The sequence below is a fragment of the Pelecanus crispus genome, chromosome 7 (genome assembly GCF_030463565.1).
Source record: "Pelecanus crispus isolate bPelCri1 chromosome 7, bPelCri1.pri, whole genome shotgun sequence".
NCBI classification, from domain to species: Eukaryota; Metazoa; Chordata; class Aves; order Pelecaniformes; family Pelecanidae; genus Pelecanus; species Pelecanus crispus.
The window spans coordinates 32,735,520-32,753,880 of record NC_134649.1 but is presented as its reverse complement, the minus strand read 5'-3'; the positions used below and the strand labels follow the sequence as shown (position 1 = coordinate 32,753,880).

Here is an 18,361-nt window from a genome sequence, read left to right as displayed (position 1 = left end):
CGTCTGGATGCAGCCCCTGCCGAGCAGCCCGGGCTTGGGGCGAGGAGTAAACCCGGGCTGCTCGGCAGGGGCTGCATCCAGACCAAGATGGTTCCCTGCCCGCTGTCGTGGCTCCTGCAGCAGCAGCGCTGGTGCAAAGCCTATTTTGGGGTGCATGTGGGGGGGTCTCAGGCACCCTATCAGAACAGGAGACGCACGGCAGCGCCGGCACTGGCAACCTTTCCCAGCCGTGCTCAAAGACTCCAGCCCATCGGCTGTGGCTGCTGGCCAGGGCGAGGTGGCGATTGACCCCAAGGCACAGCCAGCCGGTCACCACGAAAGCCTGCAGAGAGATGCTGGTGGGCAATGGGCCAAGCCCTCGGTGCTAACGTCACAGCGACCGAGAAGAGAGGGGGGGGAAGAATCGTCTTTGGGAGATGGCAGATGATGAATACCCGAGAAACTCATCTGCTTTCTCACAGCGAGGTGCTCATGCTAACCACATCCTCTGCCTCCCCTCGCTGCCCTAGCGACGGCGGCCAAAAGATAAGAGGCAGCATGGAGGCCTTCTCACCCCCTCCCTCCCGTGGCTCATGTGCCTCGGCCATAGAGGGCTTGGTCCTGGTAACCACAACGTTATCAACCCTTTTTTCGGGTTCTCTGAGATTTCTGTTGTTGCAGAGGGGGAAAAAGGACACACACCCCCCCCCCTTCCCCTTAGGTGCAAGGGAGGGGAGGAAGCAGTTTAGCATCTTCAGCTAGGAGAAAAAAAGCAGGAGCCAAGCAGCAGTGGGGTGCACAAGGAGTTTTATTGGAGAAAGATGTGTGGCAGGGAGGTGGGAGAGGAGAGGACGAGCCTGGCCAGTGCTGTCCAGAGCTGGGAGCAGGGAGAAGGGGCCTTTGCCAACTTCTCCTCCCCAGTTGCTGGGCTGCACGCAGGGGGAACCTCTGCCTTGCTGAGCCATGGGCCAGATGCCAGTCACCGCTTCTCTTACAGGTCATCCGCTCTCCTCAGTGCCTCGGCCATCAGGTTGCAGGCAGCCTTGTGCTTCTGCCAGTGCTGGACCTGGCACGCCCTGCGGAGGGAAAGGCTGCTGCTCAGGGGCTCTGCTGGGAAGCGGGGCACCCGCAGCTCGAGCAGCGGGACCACATCCATCCCAGGAGTGAACCAGTGACAAGCACAAACCCCAGCACTGCTCTCCTCCAGGCACTGGGTGGGATCTGGCCAAGCATTAGCCCATCAGGGAGGTGGACGCGGCCCCCAGTTCCGGGGGCTAAGATAGTTTAACGCCAGATCTTGCCATATGGTTCAGGACCAGAGATTTAATTTACTGCTACCATCCCAGCTGCCACACCCCAACCCATCACCCACACCCAAAGAGCCACGGGCGCTTTTCTCCCCACTCCTGCCCCACCAAGGTGCAGGGGAGAGAGACATGGGAAACCCAGCCTGTCGCTGCTGTCGGTGTGGGATGGCAGACACACGGACAGGCAGCTAGCACCTGGTAGTGCCAACACAACACTCACCAGCATCTCCTCCACCAGCGTCCTGGCACATCAGCCCACTGTAAGACTTGGAGATGTACGTGGCAAATGGAGAGCCAGCAGTGCTGAGCAGCCGTGGGACCCCGGCTTCCCTTGGCCCTTTCACAGCACCCTCTGGTGAGGTCTGTGGTGCTCTGGGGAGCAGGGGGCACCAGTGGGTGGCAGGGGGGCACTGGGGGGGCTGCAGGGGACACAGCGGGGTGGCAGGGCTCCCTTACCGTGTGCAGTACCACTCGTTGCGGCAGCGAGAGCACCGCTTGGCTGCCTCTACGCCGCACACACTGCAGCGGGGCTTGTCAGGGGCCAGAGCCTCCATCATGTCCAGGCTATAGGTCTGTGCCCACCTGTGACGGGCAGAGAGGGGCCAAGGCTGCTCATGGGGAACTGCTGAGAAGCAGGAAGCTGTCCCCACTGCGCCCTGCCACTGAGCAGACATCCCCAGCCAGTACCACAGACCCCTCTATCCTCCCAGTGCTGAGGTCCAGCCCCTGCTAATGGGGATACTGGCTCCACTGGGCATCCCGTGTGCATGTGCCAGGGCCTTACCTGCGTGCCTGGAGCTTCAGCTCCTCCTCGGTGGGGCTGAAGACACGCTTCACCTGGTGCTTGGCGATGGCTTCCCACTTCCCCGCATTTTTCTTGAGGATGTGGTCCCAGATGACGGGAACCTGCCAGGAAAGGCAGAGTGGGAAGAAGGGGTGCTCACAGCTCGACTTGAAGGCGCTGCAGTACGGGGGCATTCGGGGGGGTGTGGGGCTGGCCCTGGGCACGAGGAGTGCACCCCCCCAGGAGGGCGAACGGAGACAGCATGTACAGAGGCAAAGGCGCAGGGAGTGAGGGTGTGCTTTTGGGTACACGGAGGGGACGGATCTGCTCACGAACAAGCGTTCAGGTGAAACAAGGCAAAACCCTCAGGGTCCGGCTGGGAGTGAGACTTCAGCCGTGAGGCCTGGGCTCCCAAACAGAAAGCCCTGAGATCTCAGCACCCTGTGTGCCGGCAGCAGCTTGAACCCTGTGCTCCAGAGCCATTTGCCTGAGCAGATTTTTCCACTTGTCGCTCCCCCGAAGATGAACACCCAGGGAAGGGCTGGCCAGCACAAAAGGGAAAGCACCAGCCAAGAGCGGCGCGTGGAGTTCAGGCTCTAGAGAGGATGATGCTGCTTCCAACAGCGCTGCCTTCTCCAGCAGAGTAAAAATAGCTAGGCCTGGAAGGGGACTAAGCTGCTCTGGGAACAGCCGAATGGAAAAAGGCCTTTCCTCAGCTTGGCTCGGCGACAAGGAGTGAGTTCACTGCTTTCTGGGCAGAGCAGGGAGTCCATGTGTATGCTTCCAGCTGGCTCCCCCTGCCTGCTCGCTGGGCTCAGCCCCAGCCCTTGGCGGAGGCAGGAGCAGCACCAGCACAAAGGCAGAGCTACAGAGAACGGCAGCAGCCTGGGCGAGGGCTGGACGAGGTCCCCAGCGCGGCAGCTGCCTGTCTCTGCCCCACTGACACGCTGGCAGTCGAGGCACGTGAAGTGAATCCCTAACCACCTCCGCCCCGCTGCCACCCCCAGCCCCAACCACTCAGCTGGCCGGTCTGCAGCCTTCCGCAGTCCCAGCTCCCGGCACGGGCCATTCCTCCGGCTCAGCCGCAGCCAGCTCCAGCCAGGGTGCATCACCCTCCTCCCGGGCCACGTGGCCAGCCATGCTGGGGGCAGCGTGCTCCCCCTCTGCACAGCCCAAGCAGCTGCTGCCTGACCCACCCATCCGCTCCAGGAAGCGGTGTGGGAGCCTCCAGCAGTGGGGAAGAGCCTCTGCTCTCCCAGCTCTTCAGCTGCCTCTTTGCAGATTTGCCCCCACACACAGTTTCTCCCCTCAGCTCATGAGAAAGCAGTAGAAACACTTTTCTCCAGAGATCACCGCTGCACAGACTAAAAAAACCCAAGAACCTCACACTGTTTAAAGACACACTTGGGCCCATCTCCCAAGCCCCAGACATCAGCTGGGACCAGTTTGACTCCAGCCTCCATCACCAGACCTTGACATCCCTCTGTATGCAGTGTGCCAAGCAGCCCGGGGCCAGGGCCGTAAAAGGGGACTCTTCCCTGGGGAGTCCAGAATTCAGCAGGAAAACACTGATAAATGTTAAACAAAGAGTTAATCGTCAAAACAAGCCAGGGGTTGTCTGCCCCACGCAGCCACCACCCCAGGGACTCAATGCAATCTGGAGAGCTGTTTATAACCCAGCATTTATGCCTTTAGCTGAGACTGCTTGGGCCACTGCGGTAGCAGGACAAGGCTCCCACGTCATCCATGGACAACTTTGCTGGCCATAAGGGTGTAACTATGAAATGGGTGCTTGGCTGCTTTACCAGGGCACCACCTCTCCAGAGCTGAGCTTGGTGGGAAGAAAAGGGGGTAGGGAGCTATCAGGCTTAAAGCAGAGAGGCTGGAGAGGCAGAAGAAGAGCCACAGGATACCTGCTCCAGGACAAGATCCTTTTTGGGGGGAGCTGGCTCTATCACCGCGAGGTGGCTCAGAAATCTCTGCATCTCTACCAGGTTAGGCAGCTGGTCAATGAGGACATCCGTCAGGAACACACGGAGCTGCGGCCACAGAGGGGAAGAGAAGAGTGAACAGACAGAGATCAAGACAAGGGAGCCAGAGCTGGGGAAGCACCGTGGCAAGAGCAGGGATCTGTGGAGCACTGGCAGAGCGACCCATAGGGGGTCCCACCAGATGCACTCGCAAACGCAAGCTTTGCTGTTGCTGTCACAGTGACAGACCCTGCTGCTCTCCCACCACTGGCTCCTAGGAGCCCACAGCGAGGATGGGGAGAGATGCCCGGAGGTGCCTAGTGCTGGCAAGGTCCTACTCTGTGCTGAGGGGCCCATGGCCTTTGTGGTGTAGGGGCCTACCTTGAGGAGCTGGCTCTTGTTGAAGCCATCGAAGTGGTATTTGCGCTGGCATTCTGGGCTGAGCAGGAGGTTGAGGAGGGCAAGCCACACCTGCCCATCGAGTTTGGTCATCTTCACCTGGTCTTCAGGGGGCACCACGTGCCACGCGCCATTCTCAAACTTCTTGAGCTTGCCTGAGGGACAGAAGAACACATGGCTCCAGGGAGAGACAGTGCTGCCCGAGGGAAGACAGCTCAAAGGAGGGGATGCTGGCCTACACTCACTTTCTCACTCCACCACAGGCAAGCCCCTCTGCTTCTGCCTGCCTCAGTTTCCCCACCTCTTTGCTCAGCATAGCAGCCTTCTTGGTACCGAGACAATATATTAGAGAGCAGGAAAAGCATAATATGTATTAAAACAATAGGGCTGTGGCAGGAACCGAAAGATCCCTGTGGTATCTCCCTCTGTACTCGGCCAGGAGTGTAGAGCAATGGTAGATGGTGGGGGAGCCCATGCTGCAGCAACAGTGCCTGGAGGGGCATGTTTTGGGGTATCAGCATGGCCAATACCTGCTCTTCTGGAGGTTCTTCTGCTGGTGAAAGCCAGAAGCAGCACGAATGTAACAGAAGTGACAAAACAAGCTCCAGGAGCTACTGTGCTGCTCTGGAGGGTGCAGGGGTTGAAACCCTACATCCGCAAAGCCTGGAAATGCCTTTGCACTCGTTTCTTTCCAGTATCTCCCTCAGAGCCCTGGATCAAAGCTCCCTCTGACACCCGAAGCACACAGGCGGAGAGAAGGGATGCATTTCCGGTCTGGAGGAAAGAGGAAAGCTCCCACATCCAGCTGGGCTCCTCTCAGCAGGCACACGGCCACATGTTTGCCAGCATCTCTTCCTCCCCTGCCTGTGCTGTGACCCCCCTGGTGCCAGGCTGCAGAGGGGAGTGCAGGTTCCCACCCCCCAGGCTGCGCCCCATCACTGCTCACAGGCAGGCAGTGGTGAAGCCGGGGGGGTGAGGAGGGGGCACGCCTGGCTGCAGAGGTGCAGGAGGCAGGGCTGATGGCACAGGTGACAGCCAATGGGCACAACCTGATCAGAGGCCTTTGGCAAGAGAGAAGCTTAATGACCAGCAGCTTCAGGGCAATGGGTTTGCTGCCCGGGAGAGCCCATGTCTGGCTCCAGCCCTTAGTGCTGTCCGAGAGAGCTACAGACAGGCTGAGACTGGCACTCTGGTCCTTCTGTGTCCAGGGCAAGACTCCTTAGAGGAGGAGGCGGGGCTGGCAGATGTGCTATGCTCCTGCTCCTGTACTGGCCGTGATCAGCTCAGAAGAGACAGCCCTGTGCAAGGATCAGCTTTTGCAAGCACTGCCGGGTCCCCAGCCCAGCTGTGCTGCAGCTGCTTTTGAGCTGAACAGCTTCAGACTAGCGAGGAGCAAGGGGAGGAGGCCAGAGGGAGGGTAGAGGGGGAGCAGCTTTCTGCAAGGGCTCCTGCAGCAGATCCCAGCACGCCACCACGGCGCCCCAGGTACCACAGGGCACGACCCGCACCTGCTTCACGGCAGCTCCAGGGGCAATGCTCCACCAGCTCGACAAGGAGGCAGGGCAGGTTGTGGGTGTTCAGCATTCGTGTCAGCGCGCTCAGGGACAGACTGGAGATACGACAGAAAGGGTGAAATGGCACTCTCAGACAAATGCCAGAAGGATACAAATGCTCCCTGAGGCAACTGGGAGAGGCAGGAAAAAACCAATAATCTGGGTTCCTGCAAGTATCATGGAGCAGGGTGGAGTGCTTCTGCATTTGCTTCCCAGGGTGCAGTGCCACTGCCACCACAGATACAGCCAGCTGCTGAAAGGGGTCCAGGCACCCGCTGCAGCCCCATAGGAATCTCAACCGGTGAGCTTGGCATGTGTCCTCTGCTGCTCCTGGGCGCCTACCTCTCCACATGATCGGTGATGAACCTCAGCACGGACAGGGCTTTCAGGGAAATCTCAAACTCCATCATCTCCGCCTGCTTCTGCAGCTCCTGTGGGGGGACAAGCACAGCCTCGGGATTTCAGGCCCCATTTCCCAGGAGCTGCAGGGAGGCAGCCTGTTGGCTGCACATCAGTAACCACAGGCTGGGGAGGAAACCAGAGCCCTGCAAAACAAACTCTGCTTCTCATCTCAACTGTGTCAGCTGCTGCCTGTTTGCCAGGGCAGCCACAGAAGTGCTCGCAGCCCACTGTTGCTCGTCCCTCATCTCCCCACCCCTAACAGGTCACGGGTGACTACCGGCAGCAGCACCCCTGCACAGGGACACCCCCTGACAGAGGCCAGTCCCAGATGGCTCCTCTCTCCACTTCTAGGCTCATCTTGTGGCCCATGGCCCTGTGAGGTTGAGGGAAGGGGGAGCTCCATGATCTGCAGAGGAACCAGAGGAGGAGGGAGAAACTTGGCCCTGGCACAGCTGCAGTCCTACATCCACCCCTCCTGGATCTGCCTCTCCCCCACAGCTTACGTACAGCCAGCTAGAATATCTGCCTGTGGTTATCCCAGCCTGCAGCTATGCCACGTTCTCTAGCCACCCGGCCTCCTTCCCTTCCCAGGCAATGTGGACACCTCGTTCATCCCCCACGTGCTCGGGCTAACAGCCTGACCACCGTCTGACTCAGCCTCTTTTGAGATCACCAGGATGGCTAGACTGAGACGTGCCAAGTCCTTCTCCCTGGCCCAGGCAGAGCTTCTCCTCTCCAGTCCCAGATGCTCAGCAGCTCATATCTTCGTGTACAGAGCACTGACCTCAGCAACTCATATTTCTCTAACGCAGCACTGCAATAGTTCCCTTGAAATTCCTGCGGTAAGAAGCCCTGCGCTCCCCGTGCCGGTGCCCCAGATGCTACTAAGAAAGGCTTATGGGCCTTTCCCCCCCACCTTCCTCTCCAAACTCCCCCAGTGGGGCTGTTTTCTACAGCTCCTCCTGGTATCCAGACCTCATCTCTGCTACCTTCAGGCAGGGACTATCTTTTGCCTGTGCCTCTGGGGCACAGCAGAACAGGTCCTGCTCCAGGCGTTACCACCATACACAGACACAAAGGGCAACAGGCTCCACAACACAGGAGAGGGTAGGAACAGCTTTTTCATAGGGGGTTATTGTATGTAGAGTGAGGAGGGGCTGGAATGAATCAGAGGAAACTAGGCTTCTTGGGAGAAGAGTGCTTTTTAGAACCCTATTGGCTAGAAAAGGTCAGTTTTTTAACTTGAGCCATGTCAAAGCACTAACAGACACCTCCTTCCCCTCCCCAGCTGGGAAAACATTTCCTGGAAAACATCCCTATTGTGCTCTGGAGCCCTCCACTTCCTTCCCTTTTCTGGAAGAGGAGCATGTGCTCGGGCAACAAGCCAAAGGATGGAGGCAATGCGGGGAGGTACAGCCAAGCTTGCAGGCTATCATTTTAACCCCACTTCTCCAGATGCTCCTCATGGTGTGCGCAGTTTAAGGAGAAAACTCAAGGTGCTGAGAAGCACCAGAAGCAAAGAGAGCTCCTGCACTGGGAAGGTGTGTGCGGCAGCCTGGGAACACCTGACTGGGAACAGCTCTGGGCTCGCTGCTGGCCCAGACCAGCACAGAGAGGAGGTATTTCTCAGAGAGCCAACGAAGTTGGAGGGAAATACATTAGGACAATTCCTAGTCGTATCATACATCTATTTAGGGAAGGACCCGTTTTGTGGTTAACCCTGGCTGGCTCCAGCAGCAGCCTAAGCTAAGGTGGTTTCACAAGCTCCATGGAGACATACCCACACAACTTTCAAGGGCAATAGCAAATGGCCAAAACCCCTGTACTGAATATTTTGCCTAACCATCAGCAGCCCCCCACCCAGAGCTCAGACCGTGTCCTGCAGGAAGCCTCAAGCTGGCATTGTCATGAGAGAGGGTGGAAGCATGGCTGCGGGGTGGAGGGAGGTGGGTGCAGCTGCTGGCCCAACCAAGCTGCTGGCACAAACAGCACCAGCACCAGACGCCCTCTGAGATGGGTGGGAGGTGCCAGGATTGCAGCCAGGCTGTTCTCCACGGGAAGGCCTGCCTGTGCCTCTTCAGGCCGCCCGCATCCTCCATCACATGTGTCCCCAGTGAGCTACAGGACTTTCTCCTGACCTGCATGGACGAGGGGCTGGCCAGATCCTCGGGACGAAGCTCCACTGGGGCCACTGTCTGTCCGTTGGCACTCCGAGCTGCGAGCAGGGTCAGTTTTCGGTGGCAATAATCAATTAAATCCAGAATGCTGTCCTCTGCTGACTCGCAGATCTCCTTCACAACAACAAGAGTTTCACAGAGGGCCAGCCCCGCCCAGCTGTGGCTTTCCACCCCCAGGGGCTTTACATTGAAGAAAGCTGAACCTGCCTCTTACCTTGTAAAAAAACACTGTCTCCAAGAGGTTAATGATGGAGGCTTCATGATGCAGCTGTGGGAGGAAAATGGCAAGAGTGAGGTAACAGCGGAGGAGTCACCAGCACCAAGGACACAGGCAATGGGACCAGGAAAAGGGCTCTTCTAAGAAGCTGCTTATGTAGTTGTGGCCAAACACAAGTCCAAGAGCCAAATACCAGTGATGCAATCTTTAGAACAACTCCAGTTCATGCAGGTCATATTAATATTTATGTTAACATGCCTATGACACTATAACACCACTGATAGAGAACCACGCTTCCCAGCATGCAGGGTTCTTCAGGGCTCTGTCTCTGCGCTACAGTGGCAGCACAACCATAGCCCTTGGGCAAGCTGCAGCCCCTGGCACCAGCATGGAGCCACTGCCTGAGACTGGACAGTGCTTTGCACGGCTGTGCTGCTCTCAGCCCCCTGGGACCAGGGCAGGCAGCCTTGTCCTGAGACTGGGAACTACAAGATAACTGCCTCCAGGCAATGCTGCAGACAAACAGCTACCCAGGGAAGACACCACCTTTCCCCAGCAAGGTGTTAACCCTGGACTGAAAATGGGCTAAAACTTCCAAGCCTCTGGCAGATTCCCTTAGGTCAAGGCCTGCATGCTTCCACAGGGCAGCCAAGCTCCCGAGATCGCTCCCTTGCCAAGAATGGCTCAAGGGACCGCTGCTCCCAGAAGCTTGGTAAGAAAAAGCTATGTATTTTTTAACCCAGAGGCATGTAACCTCAGAGAGCCCTCTGGCTAAAAGTGCCAGAGAAAAACAGTGCTCAAAGAGGGGCAAATACCCCAGGGGTGTTGCTGCTTGGGAGTCCCAAGTTGCTGGGAGCTGCGAGCCAGGAGCACTGCTGCCTCCAGCAGTGCTAGCAGATCCAGCAGATCTAGCAGATCCAGCAAGCCCCTGAGCAGGATTAGGCAGGGGCACAGCCCTACACGGGGCTGAGCTCCCCTAGGAGTGGGTCCCTCCTGGGGGTGGAGACAGAGGCTTGTTGCTTGTGGCTGTGGGAAACCAGGTGCTTCCCCTGTGTCATGCTGTCCACTCCAGCTTCTCAGCCTGGTGAGACGTAAAACCCCAGCTCTGAGATCTCCAGGGTGAGATTTATTTCTAAGTGTAGTGGTGCCTGCCCAATTTCCAGGCTTGTTCCCACTGCCCCCTCTACTCACCACCACATAGATGGGGAAGGTGCTTCTCGGCTTGAAGTCCTCTAGCCGGCACAGCACAGGAAAGATCTTGTGCTTCCAGATCTCCACAGAGATCAGCTCCCCAATGAGAACAGGAATCTAGAAAGGGAAGGGATGGGGGAGCGAAGCCTTTCAGAGCAGTGCTGGAGTGGGAACCAGTTTTATCGCTAATGCTCAGCCGCACAGACTTTGGAGTTATCCCACACAGGAGGGTGGCCTTGGGGCACACTGTCTTTATATTCACCCAGCTCAGAAATCAACAGCTTTTCACCAACAGACCAGAGGGCACAGAGAGCTCCTGGGGTTGCAAAGGGGTAATATGATCCCAGGAGCTGGGCAGGTCCAGGGCACCACATGTCCCAGTGCAGTCCGGCATGCTCTGGGGCAACAACACCCCTGGTACAGGGCAGAGACCCACAACCAGAGGGGCCAGCACACGAAAGAGAACAAAGCAACCTCCAGAGAGGATCAGAGACCAGCAAGTAGAAATACCACAGCTTGACCTTTAATTTTTTTAAAAAGCAATACTGGCAAACCACCAGTCAAATGTTGTTGCTGGAGATACAGCAGATTCTTCACCATTTTATTCCAAAATTGCATGTTGTCTACAAGACAACCCCAGCTCAAGGCTGAAGGCCTGGCACGGGGATCACCACGGCACCCAAGGAGGCTCACCTTGGCATAGGCGACCAGCAGCTCGGTGAAGAGCTGCTCCTGGCCCGCGGAGGCGCTCAGGATGGCATGCATGTTGAGCTTCTCCACGCACTCGTGCTGCCGAAGCCATCTGCAGAGCAGCCAGCATGGACATCAGTGCCAGAGACCTCTGGCCACTGGCTTTGGGGCTCTGCTGCACTCCTGGAGAGGGTCCCTCATGCAGGGAAACCTGCTCCCAGCACCTCCATCCCCAGGAAACACCCCAAGCCTGCCAGGCACGCCCAAACTCCACGCTGTCGTCTGAGCCTATGCATCCTGGGGCAGCAGCTCCACCTGTGGCAGCCCCAGCCCACTACCCTCCTGCCTGCCACCAGCAACACCCACCATGAGATACCCCACTGGTGACACACCAAAGCTGGGGGTCCTCTTCTGCATTGCCCCTACCCACACAGACCCTCTAGGGACATCCCAGGTCTGGACCCTTCCTTCCTGTGCCCCCCCCCCCCTCCCCTGGTGGACCCTCTTCTCTCTCCCAGCCCTTCCAGGAGGGCTCCAGAATTGGGGATCCTCCTCTCTCCCCACCCCACCTTGATCCTCTGGGGCCACCCTAAAACTGGGGCCCCTCCTCTCTACCCTAGACCTTCTAAGGACCCCTCCCTATCCCTACCCAGACCCACTGGGGACTCCCCAAAACCAGGGCTCTTCCTCTCTCCCCTAGACCTTCTGTGGATGCCCCCTCCTAGATCTGGGACCACTCCTTACCCCCACCCAGAGCCTCTGGGGAGGCCCCAAAGGGACCAGATTTAGAGCCCTTTCTTCATGCTCCCTCCTCAGACCCTCCGGGGACACCCCAGAACCGGGGCCCTCCCCCTCCAGACCCCGTCCCCAACAAAGGCGGCCCCCCGCACCCCTGCCCGCCGGCGTCCCGCAGCTCGGTGCCCTGCAGCGCCCGCACCAGCGCCTCGGCCTCGGCGGGCAGCAGCGGCGCCGGCCCGGTGGCGGCCATGGCGGCGGCGCGTCGCTACGGCAACGGGGGGCGCTGCCGGCGCCTCTGCCGCCCCCTGCCGGCGCGGAGGACTGACAGCGGCCAGCGGGGCGTACCGGGCTCCGGGGACACACCCGGGGCACGCGTGGCGGAAAGCGTGGGGGGACACGGCCCCGGTGCGGACCCCGGCTGGCCCGGCGGCCACCGCCGCCGTCACTTCCAGCACACGATGATGTTGGGGTCGTTCTCCAGGCGCTCATCCAGCTCCTTGTAACTCATGCCTGAGGGGAAAAGGCAGTGGGGTGTTAGTGGGGTGCCCGGCCGTGGTGTTGGGGGGCTGGCTGGGGTGCCCAGCAGCAGTGTCGAGGGGCTGGCCAGGCCCCCTCAACTCTTCCCCTTGGCAGCACGGGCTTGGAAGCCCAGTTCAGCCCGAAGTCCCATCTCCCTGCGGTTTGAAGGCTCCCAAAGGGGCGAGGGAGACCCCGCAACCAGCGCCCCGCCCTGGGCAGGCAGGCAGCCCTCTGCCTTCCACCAGCCCCGAGAGCTGCATGGAGGAGCCCGGATCCTCACCAGTCTTGCAGCAGATCTCGTCGTAGCTGTGGCAGCCCGTGTACAGCCGGGCTGGGTGGCTCCGCTCATCCCGGGCGACCTTGACGGGGTATTTCTGGAGCCGTCGGATAAGGCCCTTCATCAAGCCAAACTGGATGAGTCTCCTGAGGATGAGGAAGGAAGAGACTGGGACCACGATGCTGAGGCCTTAAACACCCCAGCTCCCGCCATTCTCTTCTGTTTCCACCATGCCACACTGCTGCCTCAGTCTCCCCACCTACAGATGCAGGGGTTGGGTACTCCCTCCTCGCTCCCCCATGCTCGCCCCACCATCCCAGTGTCACCGCCGCCCTCGGGGACCGAGCAGGAGGGTGCTGGCTCCAACCTCTCGTCCACCCTCTGGAGCTGCAGGGTGTAGCGGGAGATGAGGTCTCGCACTGTCGTGCCAGGGCTCAGTCCGCAGTACAGCTGGAAGACGTCCCTGAGGCTGGCTCGCTTGTGCCCTGCGGGGACAAGTCACCAGTCAGCCACTCTCTCCCTCTGCCTCCACCGGCAGCCCAGCATGGGGTCACCATACCTTGTTTGGTGACGTAGGACAGACACTCTTCCTGGAGACACTTGTCATCCACCAGGTCCTGGACCTTTGGCGTGGTGCAGTAGACATTGGAGTACTGGATGCAAGGAAAAACCAGCTCTGCTCAGCCACAGCTCCGAGACAGACCTGCCCGCTCCAAACTCCACTGTCGCCCCTACACAGCCACCCCGATGGCGCAGCCACTGCCTGAATCCCACTTGCAGCCCCACGTTCCGTGGCCTGACCCACCTGGAGTATGGAAACGAGCGTGACGACCCCGTAGTACCTGCAGACAGACAGGGAAACATGAGAGACCCTCTCTGCCAGCACCCACCAGCACCCCTCCTGTGGGCTGGCCAGGCCCCTTCGATGCACTCACAGCAGGTTTTGCACGGCAATGCGCACCAAGTTCAGCTCCACATCGGCTTCTGCGGAAATCTTCTGGACGTGCCGAAAGCCGTCGATGTAGGGCAGGATCTAGGAGGGGAGGAGGCAAGAGCTAAGAGGGGAGAGAGCAGAGAGGCCCAAGGCATCACCCTAAAGCCCAAGAAACTCCCCTGAATCTGGGAGCACACTGGGATGGGTGAGCTCCATCCCCAGCAGCGTTTTATCCTCATGCTGGGTGAATGTGTGCTTGGGCCTGCAAGCAACCAAGACAAGGGGAGCACCAAGCCATGCTCATTAACGTGGCGATCTCCAGGACAGCCTGACTCCCCTCTCCCCCTGGGCAGGCTGGAAACAAATCCCGTTCAAACCATACTGCCCCAGTCAAGAACACAGACCTGCTGTGTGGTGAGGTCCCACTGGGAGTTGAAGTCGTCCTTGTCTTGGGTAAAGACGGGGACATCATACTCCTGCACAATGGGGGGGTCCGGGCGCTGCTCGATCACCTTCAGGTGGATGGTGTTCGACTCATCTGGCCGGGAAAGGGGGAATGCTCAGGTCCCACAGAAACCTCTGCTGCCTTGGGAGCTCATGACCATCAGCTCCAGGACACTACCACGCCACACAGATGAAGGCACTCGCAGCCCATAACCCCATCCCTCCTGGCCCTTCGAGCCACCCAGGGCAAGGCTGGCTCAGAGCCCCCCAGCTCTAAGTGCAGACAGGCAGGGAGCTGCCAGGAGCAGCGTAGGCAGAACTGACCCGGGCAGAGGATGGCCCAGCTGCCCTGCCCCATTCCTGCCCTCGCTGCCGGGCCGGGGATGGCACAGCTGCCGTACCTATGGGCAGGGTGCACTTTCCTTTGGCATTCAGCTCCTCCAGCAGGATGGTCATGATGGGAACCAGCTTCTGTTTACTCTCCTCGTTGGAGATGAAGCCACTTTCCAGCTAAAGAGAGCAGAAAATTGAGTCAGCTCCTCCACACAGGATACCAGCCATAGGAACTGCATGTCTTGGATCCCATCCTCCCTCAAACTTCAAGTGAAACCAGCACAGTCCTCTCCTTACTGTAAACCTAGCCCCTGCCTGAGCAATGCCCAGCGATCCACAACGTGTGCCAGGACATTGATGACTCTGTGGGGTGGATTGTGAGGCAGCCAGCCTCCCATCACATTGGCTTGGGCCTCACCTCGAGGGTGGTGAGGTAGCCAGCCAGCTTCTTCACTATGGGCTCCAGCGCACAGGCCTTGGCTCTGGCATCACACACAAAGCCCAGGTTGAAGAGCAAAGCGTTTCGGCTGTACTTCTTGTGCTCGATACATACAGGGCAGCCGATCAGCTTCTTCTCCATGGCCGTCCTGCAGGAAGACAAGTATAGCCTGCACCTATGCCCTCAGGGAGGCCTGAGCCCCGCACAAGGCTAGTTCCTGATCAGCTCTGGAGGTGGGAACTTCTCTGCTTTGCAGGAAATATGATGTCTAATCCCCAAATGCTCAGAGTGCAAAACACACAGTCTGAAGAAGCAGGGGGGGAAACAGTCAACCATCAGAGAAGAAAACAGTCTCCTTTCAAAACCAGCACAGCTCTCTTTGGGAACTAGAGACCTTGGTTACTCTGGACTACTGCTTCCCATTCCTCTCCGCCAACCATTTCAGATCACAGCAGCAGAATGGCCACACAGGTATGCTGCTGAGCATCTCCTCAGAGTTGACTCCATCTCATGCAGCACAACCAGTACACAGGTTGACACAGAGCCCACTGCAAGCATCAGTGCAGTCACCTGCATTTTTCCTGTTGGGCTAACCCATGCTGATCAGACCTGCTTTTCCCCATCATCAGTGCCCTACAGCCTTCAAAACACTTCTGCTAGCCTGTAAGTCATTTGACTTTCCTGGATTTGAGGCTGACAGAGAACCACATGCAGCACCAGTCACCTCCGGAATCAGGCACCCAAACCCCTGCACAGGTAGCTGTGGGTATTGCAATGAACCTGCTGACCACTGGGACAGAAATCCCTGTGAGCCCAGAGCTGACAGCTGGCACTGTCACACCACCAAGCTGTTGTCTCCTGCTGGCAGAGACTTGCCCAGTCGTGGTGAGAACAGTGGATCCCCCCACGAGGAAAAGATGGGTGGCTTGCCAACACTCACACGGTGATCAGCTTGTTCTGCAGCTCGGGCTTCGTGATGACATACACCTGGATGGTGTCAAAGAGCTCCCGAGAGATGAAGTCCTCCGGGACCTGCAGCGCCACAGAAAGTCCCGCTCCAGCCTCACCCACTGCCAAGCCCCGGCCCACCCCTGTGCCCCTACCCGGGGAGCAGCCTCCCCCCTCGCCTTCTTCCCCTATGGGCACCCTTGGGCCTCAGCCCCCCGAGCCGGGCAGGTGCTCCCGGGCCCCGGCCCCCCCGCCAGAGCTCTGCCCCAGTACCAGCCCCCGCTAGGTGCTTTCAGACCCCAAGCCCAGGCCCAAGCCCAGGCCCAGGCCCAGGCCCAGGCCTAGGCCTAGGCGCAGACTCCCCCCCACACCTGGTAGGTGATCTTGGGCCCCAGGGTGGGGTGGAACTCGCTGAAGAAGACGCACTCGATCCTGCCGCCCATGGCGGCCGGAGGAAGGGCCCGGCCGGGCCCCGGTCCGGCTCCGGTGCAGCAGCGACGGCGGCGGGGTAGCGGCCTGCAACGCGCATGCGCTTAGGGCCCAGCCGGCCACCGTAGCACCGATGCTGAGGGACGGTGCGTCACGCGGCCGCGCCAGCGGAGGCGAGTCCTCACTCTGAGCGACAGCGCAGCCCACCCGTTGACCAGCGTCGCGGCGCGGAGGAGGCGGGCCCTAGCGCGGACGGACAGCCCATCTCGCCCAATCGGAGCCCGCGTCCCGGCCCGCCCGTCTCGGCGGCGGTGGCGGTGGCGGCGGTTCCCCCCCCGGCCGCCATGGCCCTGACGGCCGAGACCGAGTCCCGGCTGTACCGCTCATTGCGCGCCGCCGCCGGCGCCGCCGCCCACCTCGTGGCGCTGGGCTTCCCCACCGCCGTGGCCGTGCTGGCGCGGCCCGGATCCAGTGAGTGCCGGGGCGGGGCCGGGGCCGGGGTCGGGGCCGGGGCGGGGCGGGGCGGGCCGGGCCTCTCCTCAGCTCACCTCAGTGCCTGCCCTTCCCTTGCAGGCCTCTTCTCCTGGCACCCGCTGCTCATGGCCCTCGCGGTAAGTCCCGCCGCCCCCCACCTGCCCTTGCCGCCCCCCTGGCTGCACCCCTGCCACGGGCACCTCCCTCGGGGAGAGGAAGGGGCCCTGCTGGCGGAGAGCGCCCGGCGCAGAGGAGAAAGCCCCTCTGCTTTCCGTGGGTGGTGGGAGGCTGAGCCCCGGGAGACCGGACCCGCTGCCGGTTCTGCCCCCGGCCGTGGCGGAGGGGTGGGGACAGCCGGTGCCAATCCCCCTGCCCTCTGTCTCCCAGTTCTCGTTCCTGATGACGGAAGCCCTGCTGATCTTCTCCCCGGAGACCTCGCTGCTCCGCTCCTTCTCCCGCAAAGTCAAAGTGTGGGTGCACTGGGCCCTCCAGCTGCTCGCCCTCCTCTGTGCCCTCCTGGGGCTGGGCATCATCACCTACAACAAGCACCTGAACGGCAAGGCCCACTTCGTGACCTGGCATGGCCTGACGGGGCTGCTGACCGTGCTGTACGCCAGCGGGCAGTGCACAGGGGGGGTGCTCCTGCTCTACCCCAAGCTGATGAAGAACTGGACGCTGGCCAAGCTCAAGCTGTACCACGCAACCTCAGGGTTGGTGGGCTACCTGCTGGGCTGTGCCAGCCTGATGCTGGGCATGTGCTCCCTGTGGTTCACCACCTCGGTGACCAGCGTCTCCTGGTACCTCGCCATGCTGTGTCCCCTTCTCACCAGCTTGGTTATCATGAACCAGGTGAGCAACGCTTACCTGTACCGCAAGCGGAGCCAGCACTGAGGGCCCAGCGCAGATCCGAACTTTCCCTGCGCGAGCTGGCAAGGACGGGGCCCCCCCCTGCAGCCCCCCGTGGGGGTCCTCTGCTTGTACAGGGTCTCCTCGGTACTAGATTTCTACCTACTTGTCTCTCGTTAGCCCTGGATTGTCCATAGTGTCTCATCCCCAGGGAGCGGCCATGATATGCGTGACACTGAGCAGGCAGGAGCTGCCCATCTCAGTGGGGACGTTTCCCAGCGCAGGTAACGCTGCTGGTCCCCACAGCAGCTTGGTGCTCAGTGCCGGAAACTGGAGGGTTCACTCAGGATTCCTGCTCCTCTTCCCTTCCCTTGCCACCCAGGGCTGCTTTGGAGCAGGCAGGACAGGAGCTGTCACGTTCTTGGCGAGGAGGACAGGGAGTCCCCCGCTCACCCAGGAGGCCGCAGTGGGCACCGCGCTGCCTCTCCTGCCACGAGGGCAGCTTGGCCAGTGAAAGCACAGGGCACAGTTGTGGCTTCAGCCCAGCTGAAGCGGGGTGGCAGCACCCAAGGCATCCATCCCCACGGTGCAGCCCCACGCAGGGACCTGGCGGCTCCCTGGGACTGGTGTGGTCAGCCCTGCCCAACAGCCGCAGATCCAGGCACCCATAGCCACGCACAAATCCTTCCTGCAGGCTGGGACAGCGAAGCTTCAGCCTGGCAGGAGGTGGGGGTCGTTTTACAGAGCAAATTACCAAGCTGGACTGCAAACCGGCAGTCTGCGAAGGCGTTTTGTCCCTCTGAGGGGCACAGGGAACAGTGCGAGCACAGGGGGAGCAGGGCACCGGGGGAAGCAGGGCTCGGGATGAGCCCTCAAGCCAGCCTGCGAAACTGCCCTAGGGAAGGCAGAAAGCAACTTCCTCACCTCTCCGGCACAACAGCCTTCCTTCCAGCCCACCTGCCAGCGGGACAGCCGGGCACCGTGAGGCTCTTGTCTGCCACAGTGGCCCCAGAGCTCCCCTTTGGCACATGTCCTGCTCTTGGCAGAGTCAGAGAGCTGGGAGCAGCCCCCGGGCTGGGAAATTCCTCTGTATCCAGAGCTTTTACTCAATAAAGATTTCAGGCAGCTACAGTGCGACAAGCCCTCTTTACTGCCTGGAGGGGCTTCTGGGGTGCAGGCAGACATCCTCTGCCCTGCAGCTTTCCCAACTCCTCCTGCTTGCAAAGGGTCTCTCCCAACCTGCTGGCAGCACCTGGGAAGAAAGCCCCTCCCCAGGCTCCTGCGCAAGAGCCCCCGGGGGCTGCTCTGTGC

General features: G+C 60.2%; 3 protein-coding genes across 6 annotated transcripts; 1 reads left to right on the top strand and 2 right to left on the bottom strand.

The window, feature by feature from the left end:
- Positions 1-790: 790 nt before the first annotated feature.
- Positions 791-11,657, bottom strand: ZMYND10 (zinc finger MYND-type containing 10). Of its 3 annotated transcripts, none has more exons than XM_075713901.1 (12): positions 11,560-11,657; positions 10,673-10,781; positions 9,980-10,096; positions 8,786-8,839; positions 8,533-8,685; positions 6,335-6,423; positions 5,948-6,048; positions 4,422-4,594; positions 3,984-4,109; positions 2,071-2,192; positions 1,743-1,868; positions 791-1,055 (listed from the first exon to the last, which is right to left on the bottom strand). In XM_075713901.1, the coding sequence occupies exons 1-12, from the start codon at positions 11,655-11,657 to the stop codon at positions 971-973; spliced, it is 1,353 nt and encodes a 450-aa protein (XP_075570016.1). In that variant the 3' UTR covers positions 791-970. The 3 variants fall into 3 exon arrangements, with proteins under 3 accessions (XP_075570016.1, XP_075570017.1, XP_075570018.1); XM_075713902.1 differs by lacking the exon at positions 11,560-11,657 and adding an exon at positions 1,507-1,544 and having other exon boundaries at positions 957-1,055; positions 10,673-11,117; XM_075713903.1 differs by lacking the exons at positions 791-1,055; positions 1,743-1,868; positions 2,071-2,192; positions 11,560-11,657 and adding an exon at positions 3,185-3,638 and having other exon boundaries at positions 10,673-11,117.
- Positions 11,658-11,849: 192 nt separating this feature from the next.
- On the bottom strand, positions 11,850-15,777 carry NPRL2 (NPR2 like, GATOR1 complex subunit). Of its 2 annotated transcripts, XM_075714093.1 has the most exons (11): positions 15,673-15,777; positions 15,294-15,385; positions 14,333-14,501; positions 13,983-14,091; positions 13,542-13,675; positions 13,139-13,236; positions 13,009-13,045; positions 12,763-12,856; positions 12,571-12,688; positions 12,207-12,349; positions 11,850-11,917 (listed from the first exon to the last, which is right to left on the bottom strand). In XM_075714093.1, exons 1-11 carry the CDS (start codon positions 15,742-15,744, stop codon positions 11,850-11,852), a joined length of 1,134 nt encoding a protein of 377 aa, XP_075570208.1. In that variant the 5' UTR covers positions 15,745-15,777. The 2 variants fall into 2 exon arrangements, with proteins under 2 accessions (XP_075570208.1, XP_075570210.1); XM_075714095.1 differs by lacking the exon at positions 11,850-11,917 and having other exon boundaries at positions 12,310-12,349; positions 12,467-12,688; positions 15,673-15,756.
- A 297-nt stretch (positions 15,778-16,074) lies between these two features.
- CYB561D2 (cytochrome b561 family member D2) lies at positions 16,075-18,332 on the top strand. The gene is made up of 3 exons (XM_075713718.1): positions 16,075-16,201; positions 16,304-16,341; positions 16,592-18,332. Exons 1-3 carry the CDS (start codon positions 16,075-16,077, stop codon positions 17,093-17,095), a joined length of 669 nt encoding a protein of 222 aa, XP_075569833.1. The 3' UTR covers positions 17,096-18,332.
- Positions 18,333-18,361: the final 29 nt, after the last annotated feature.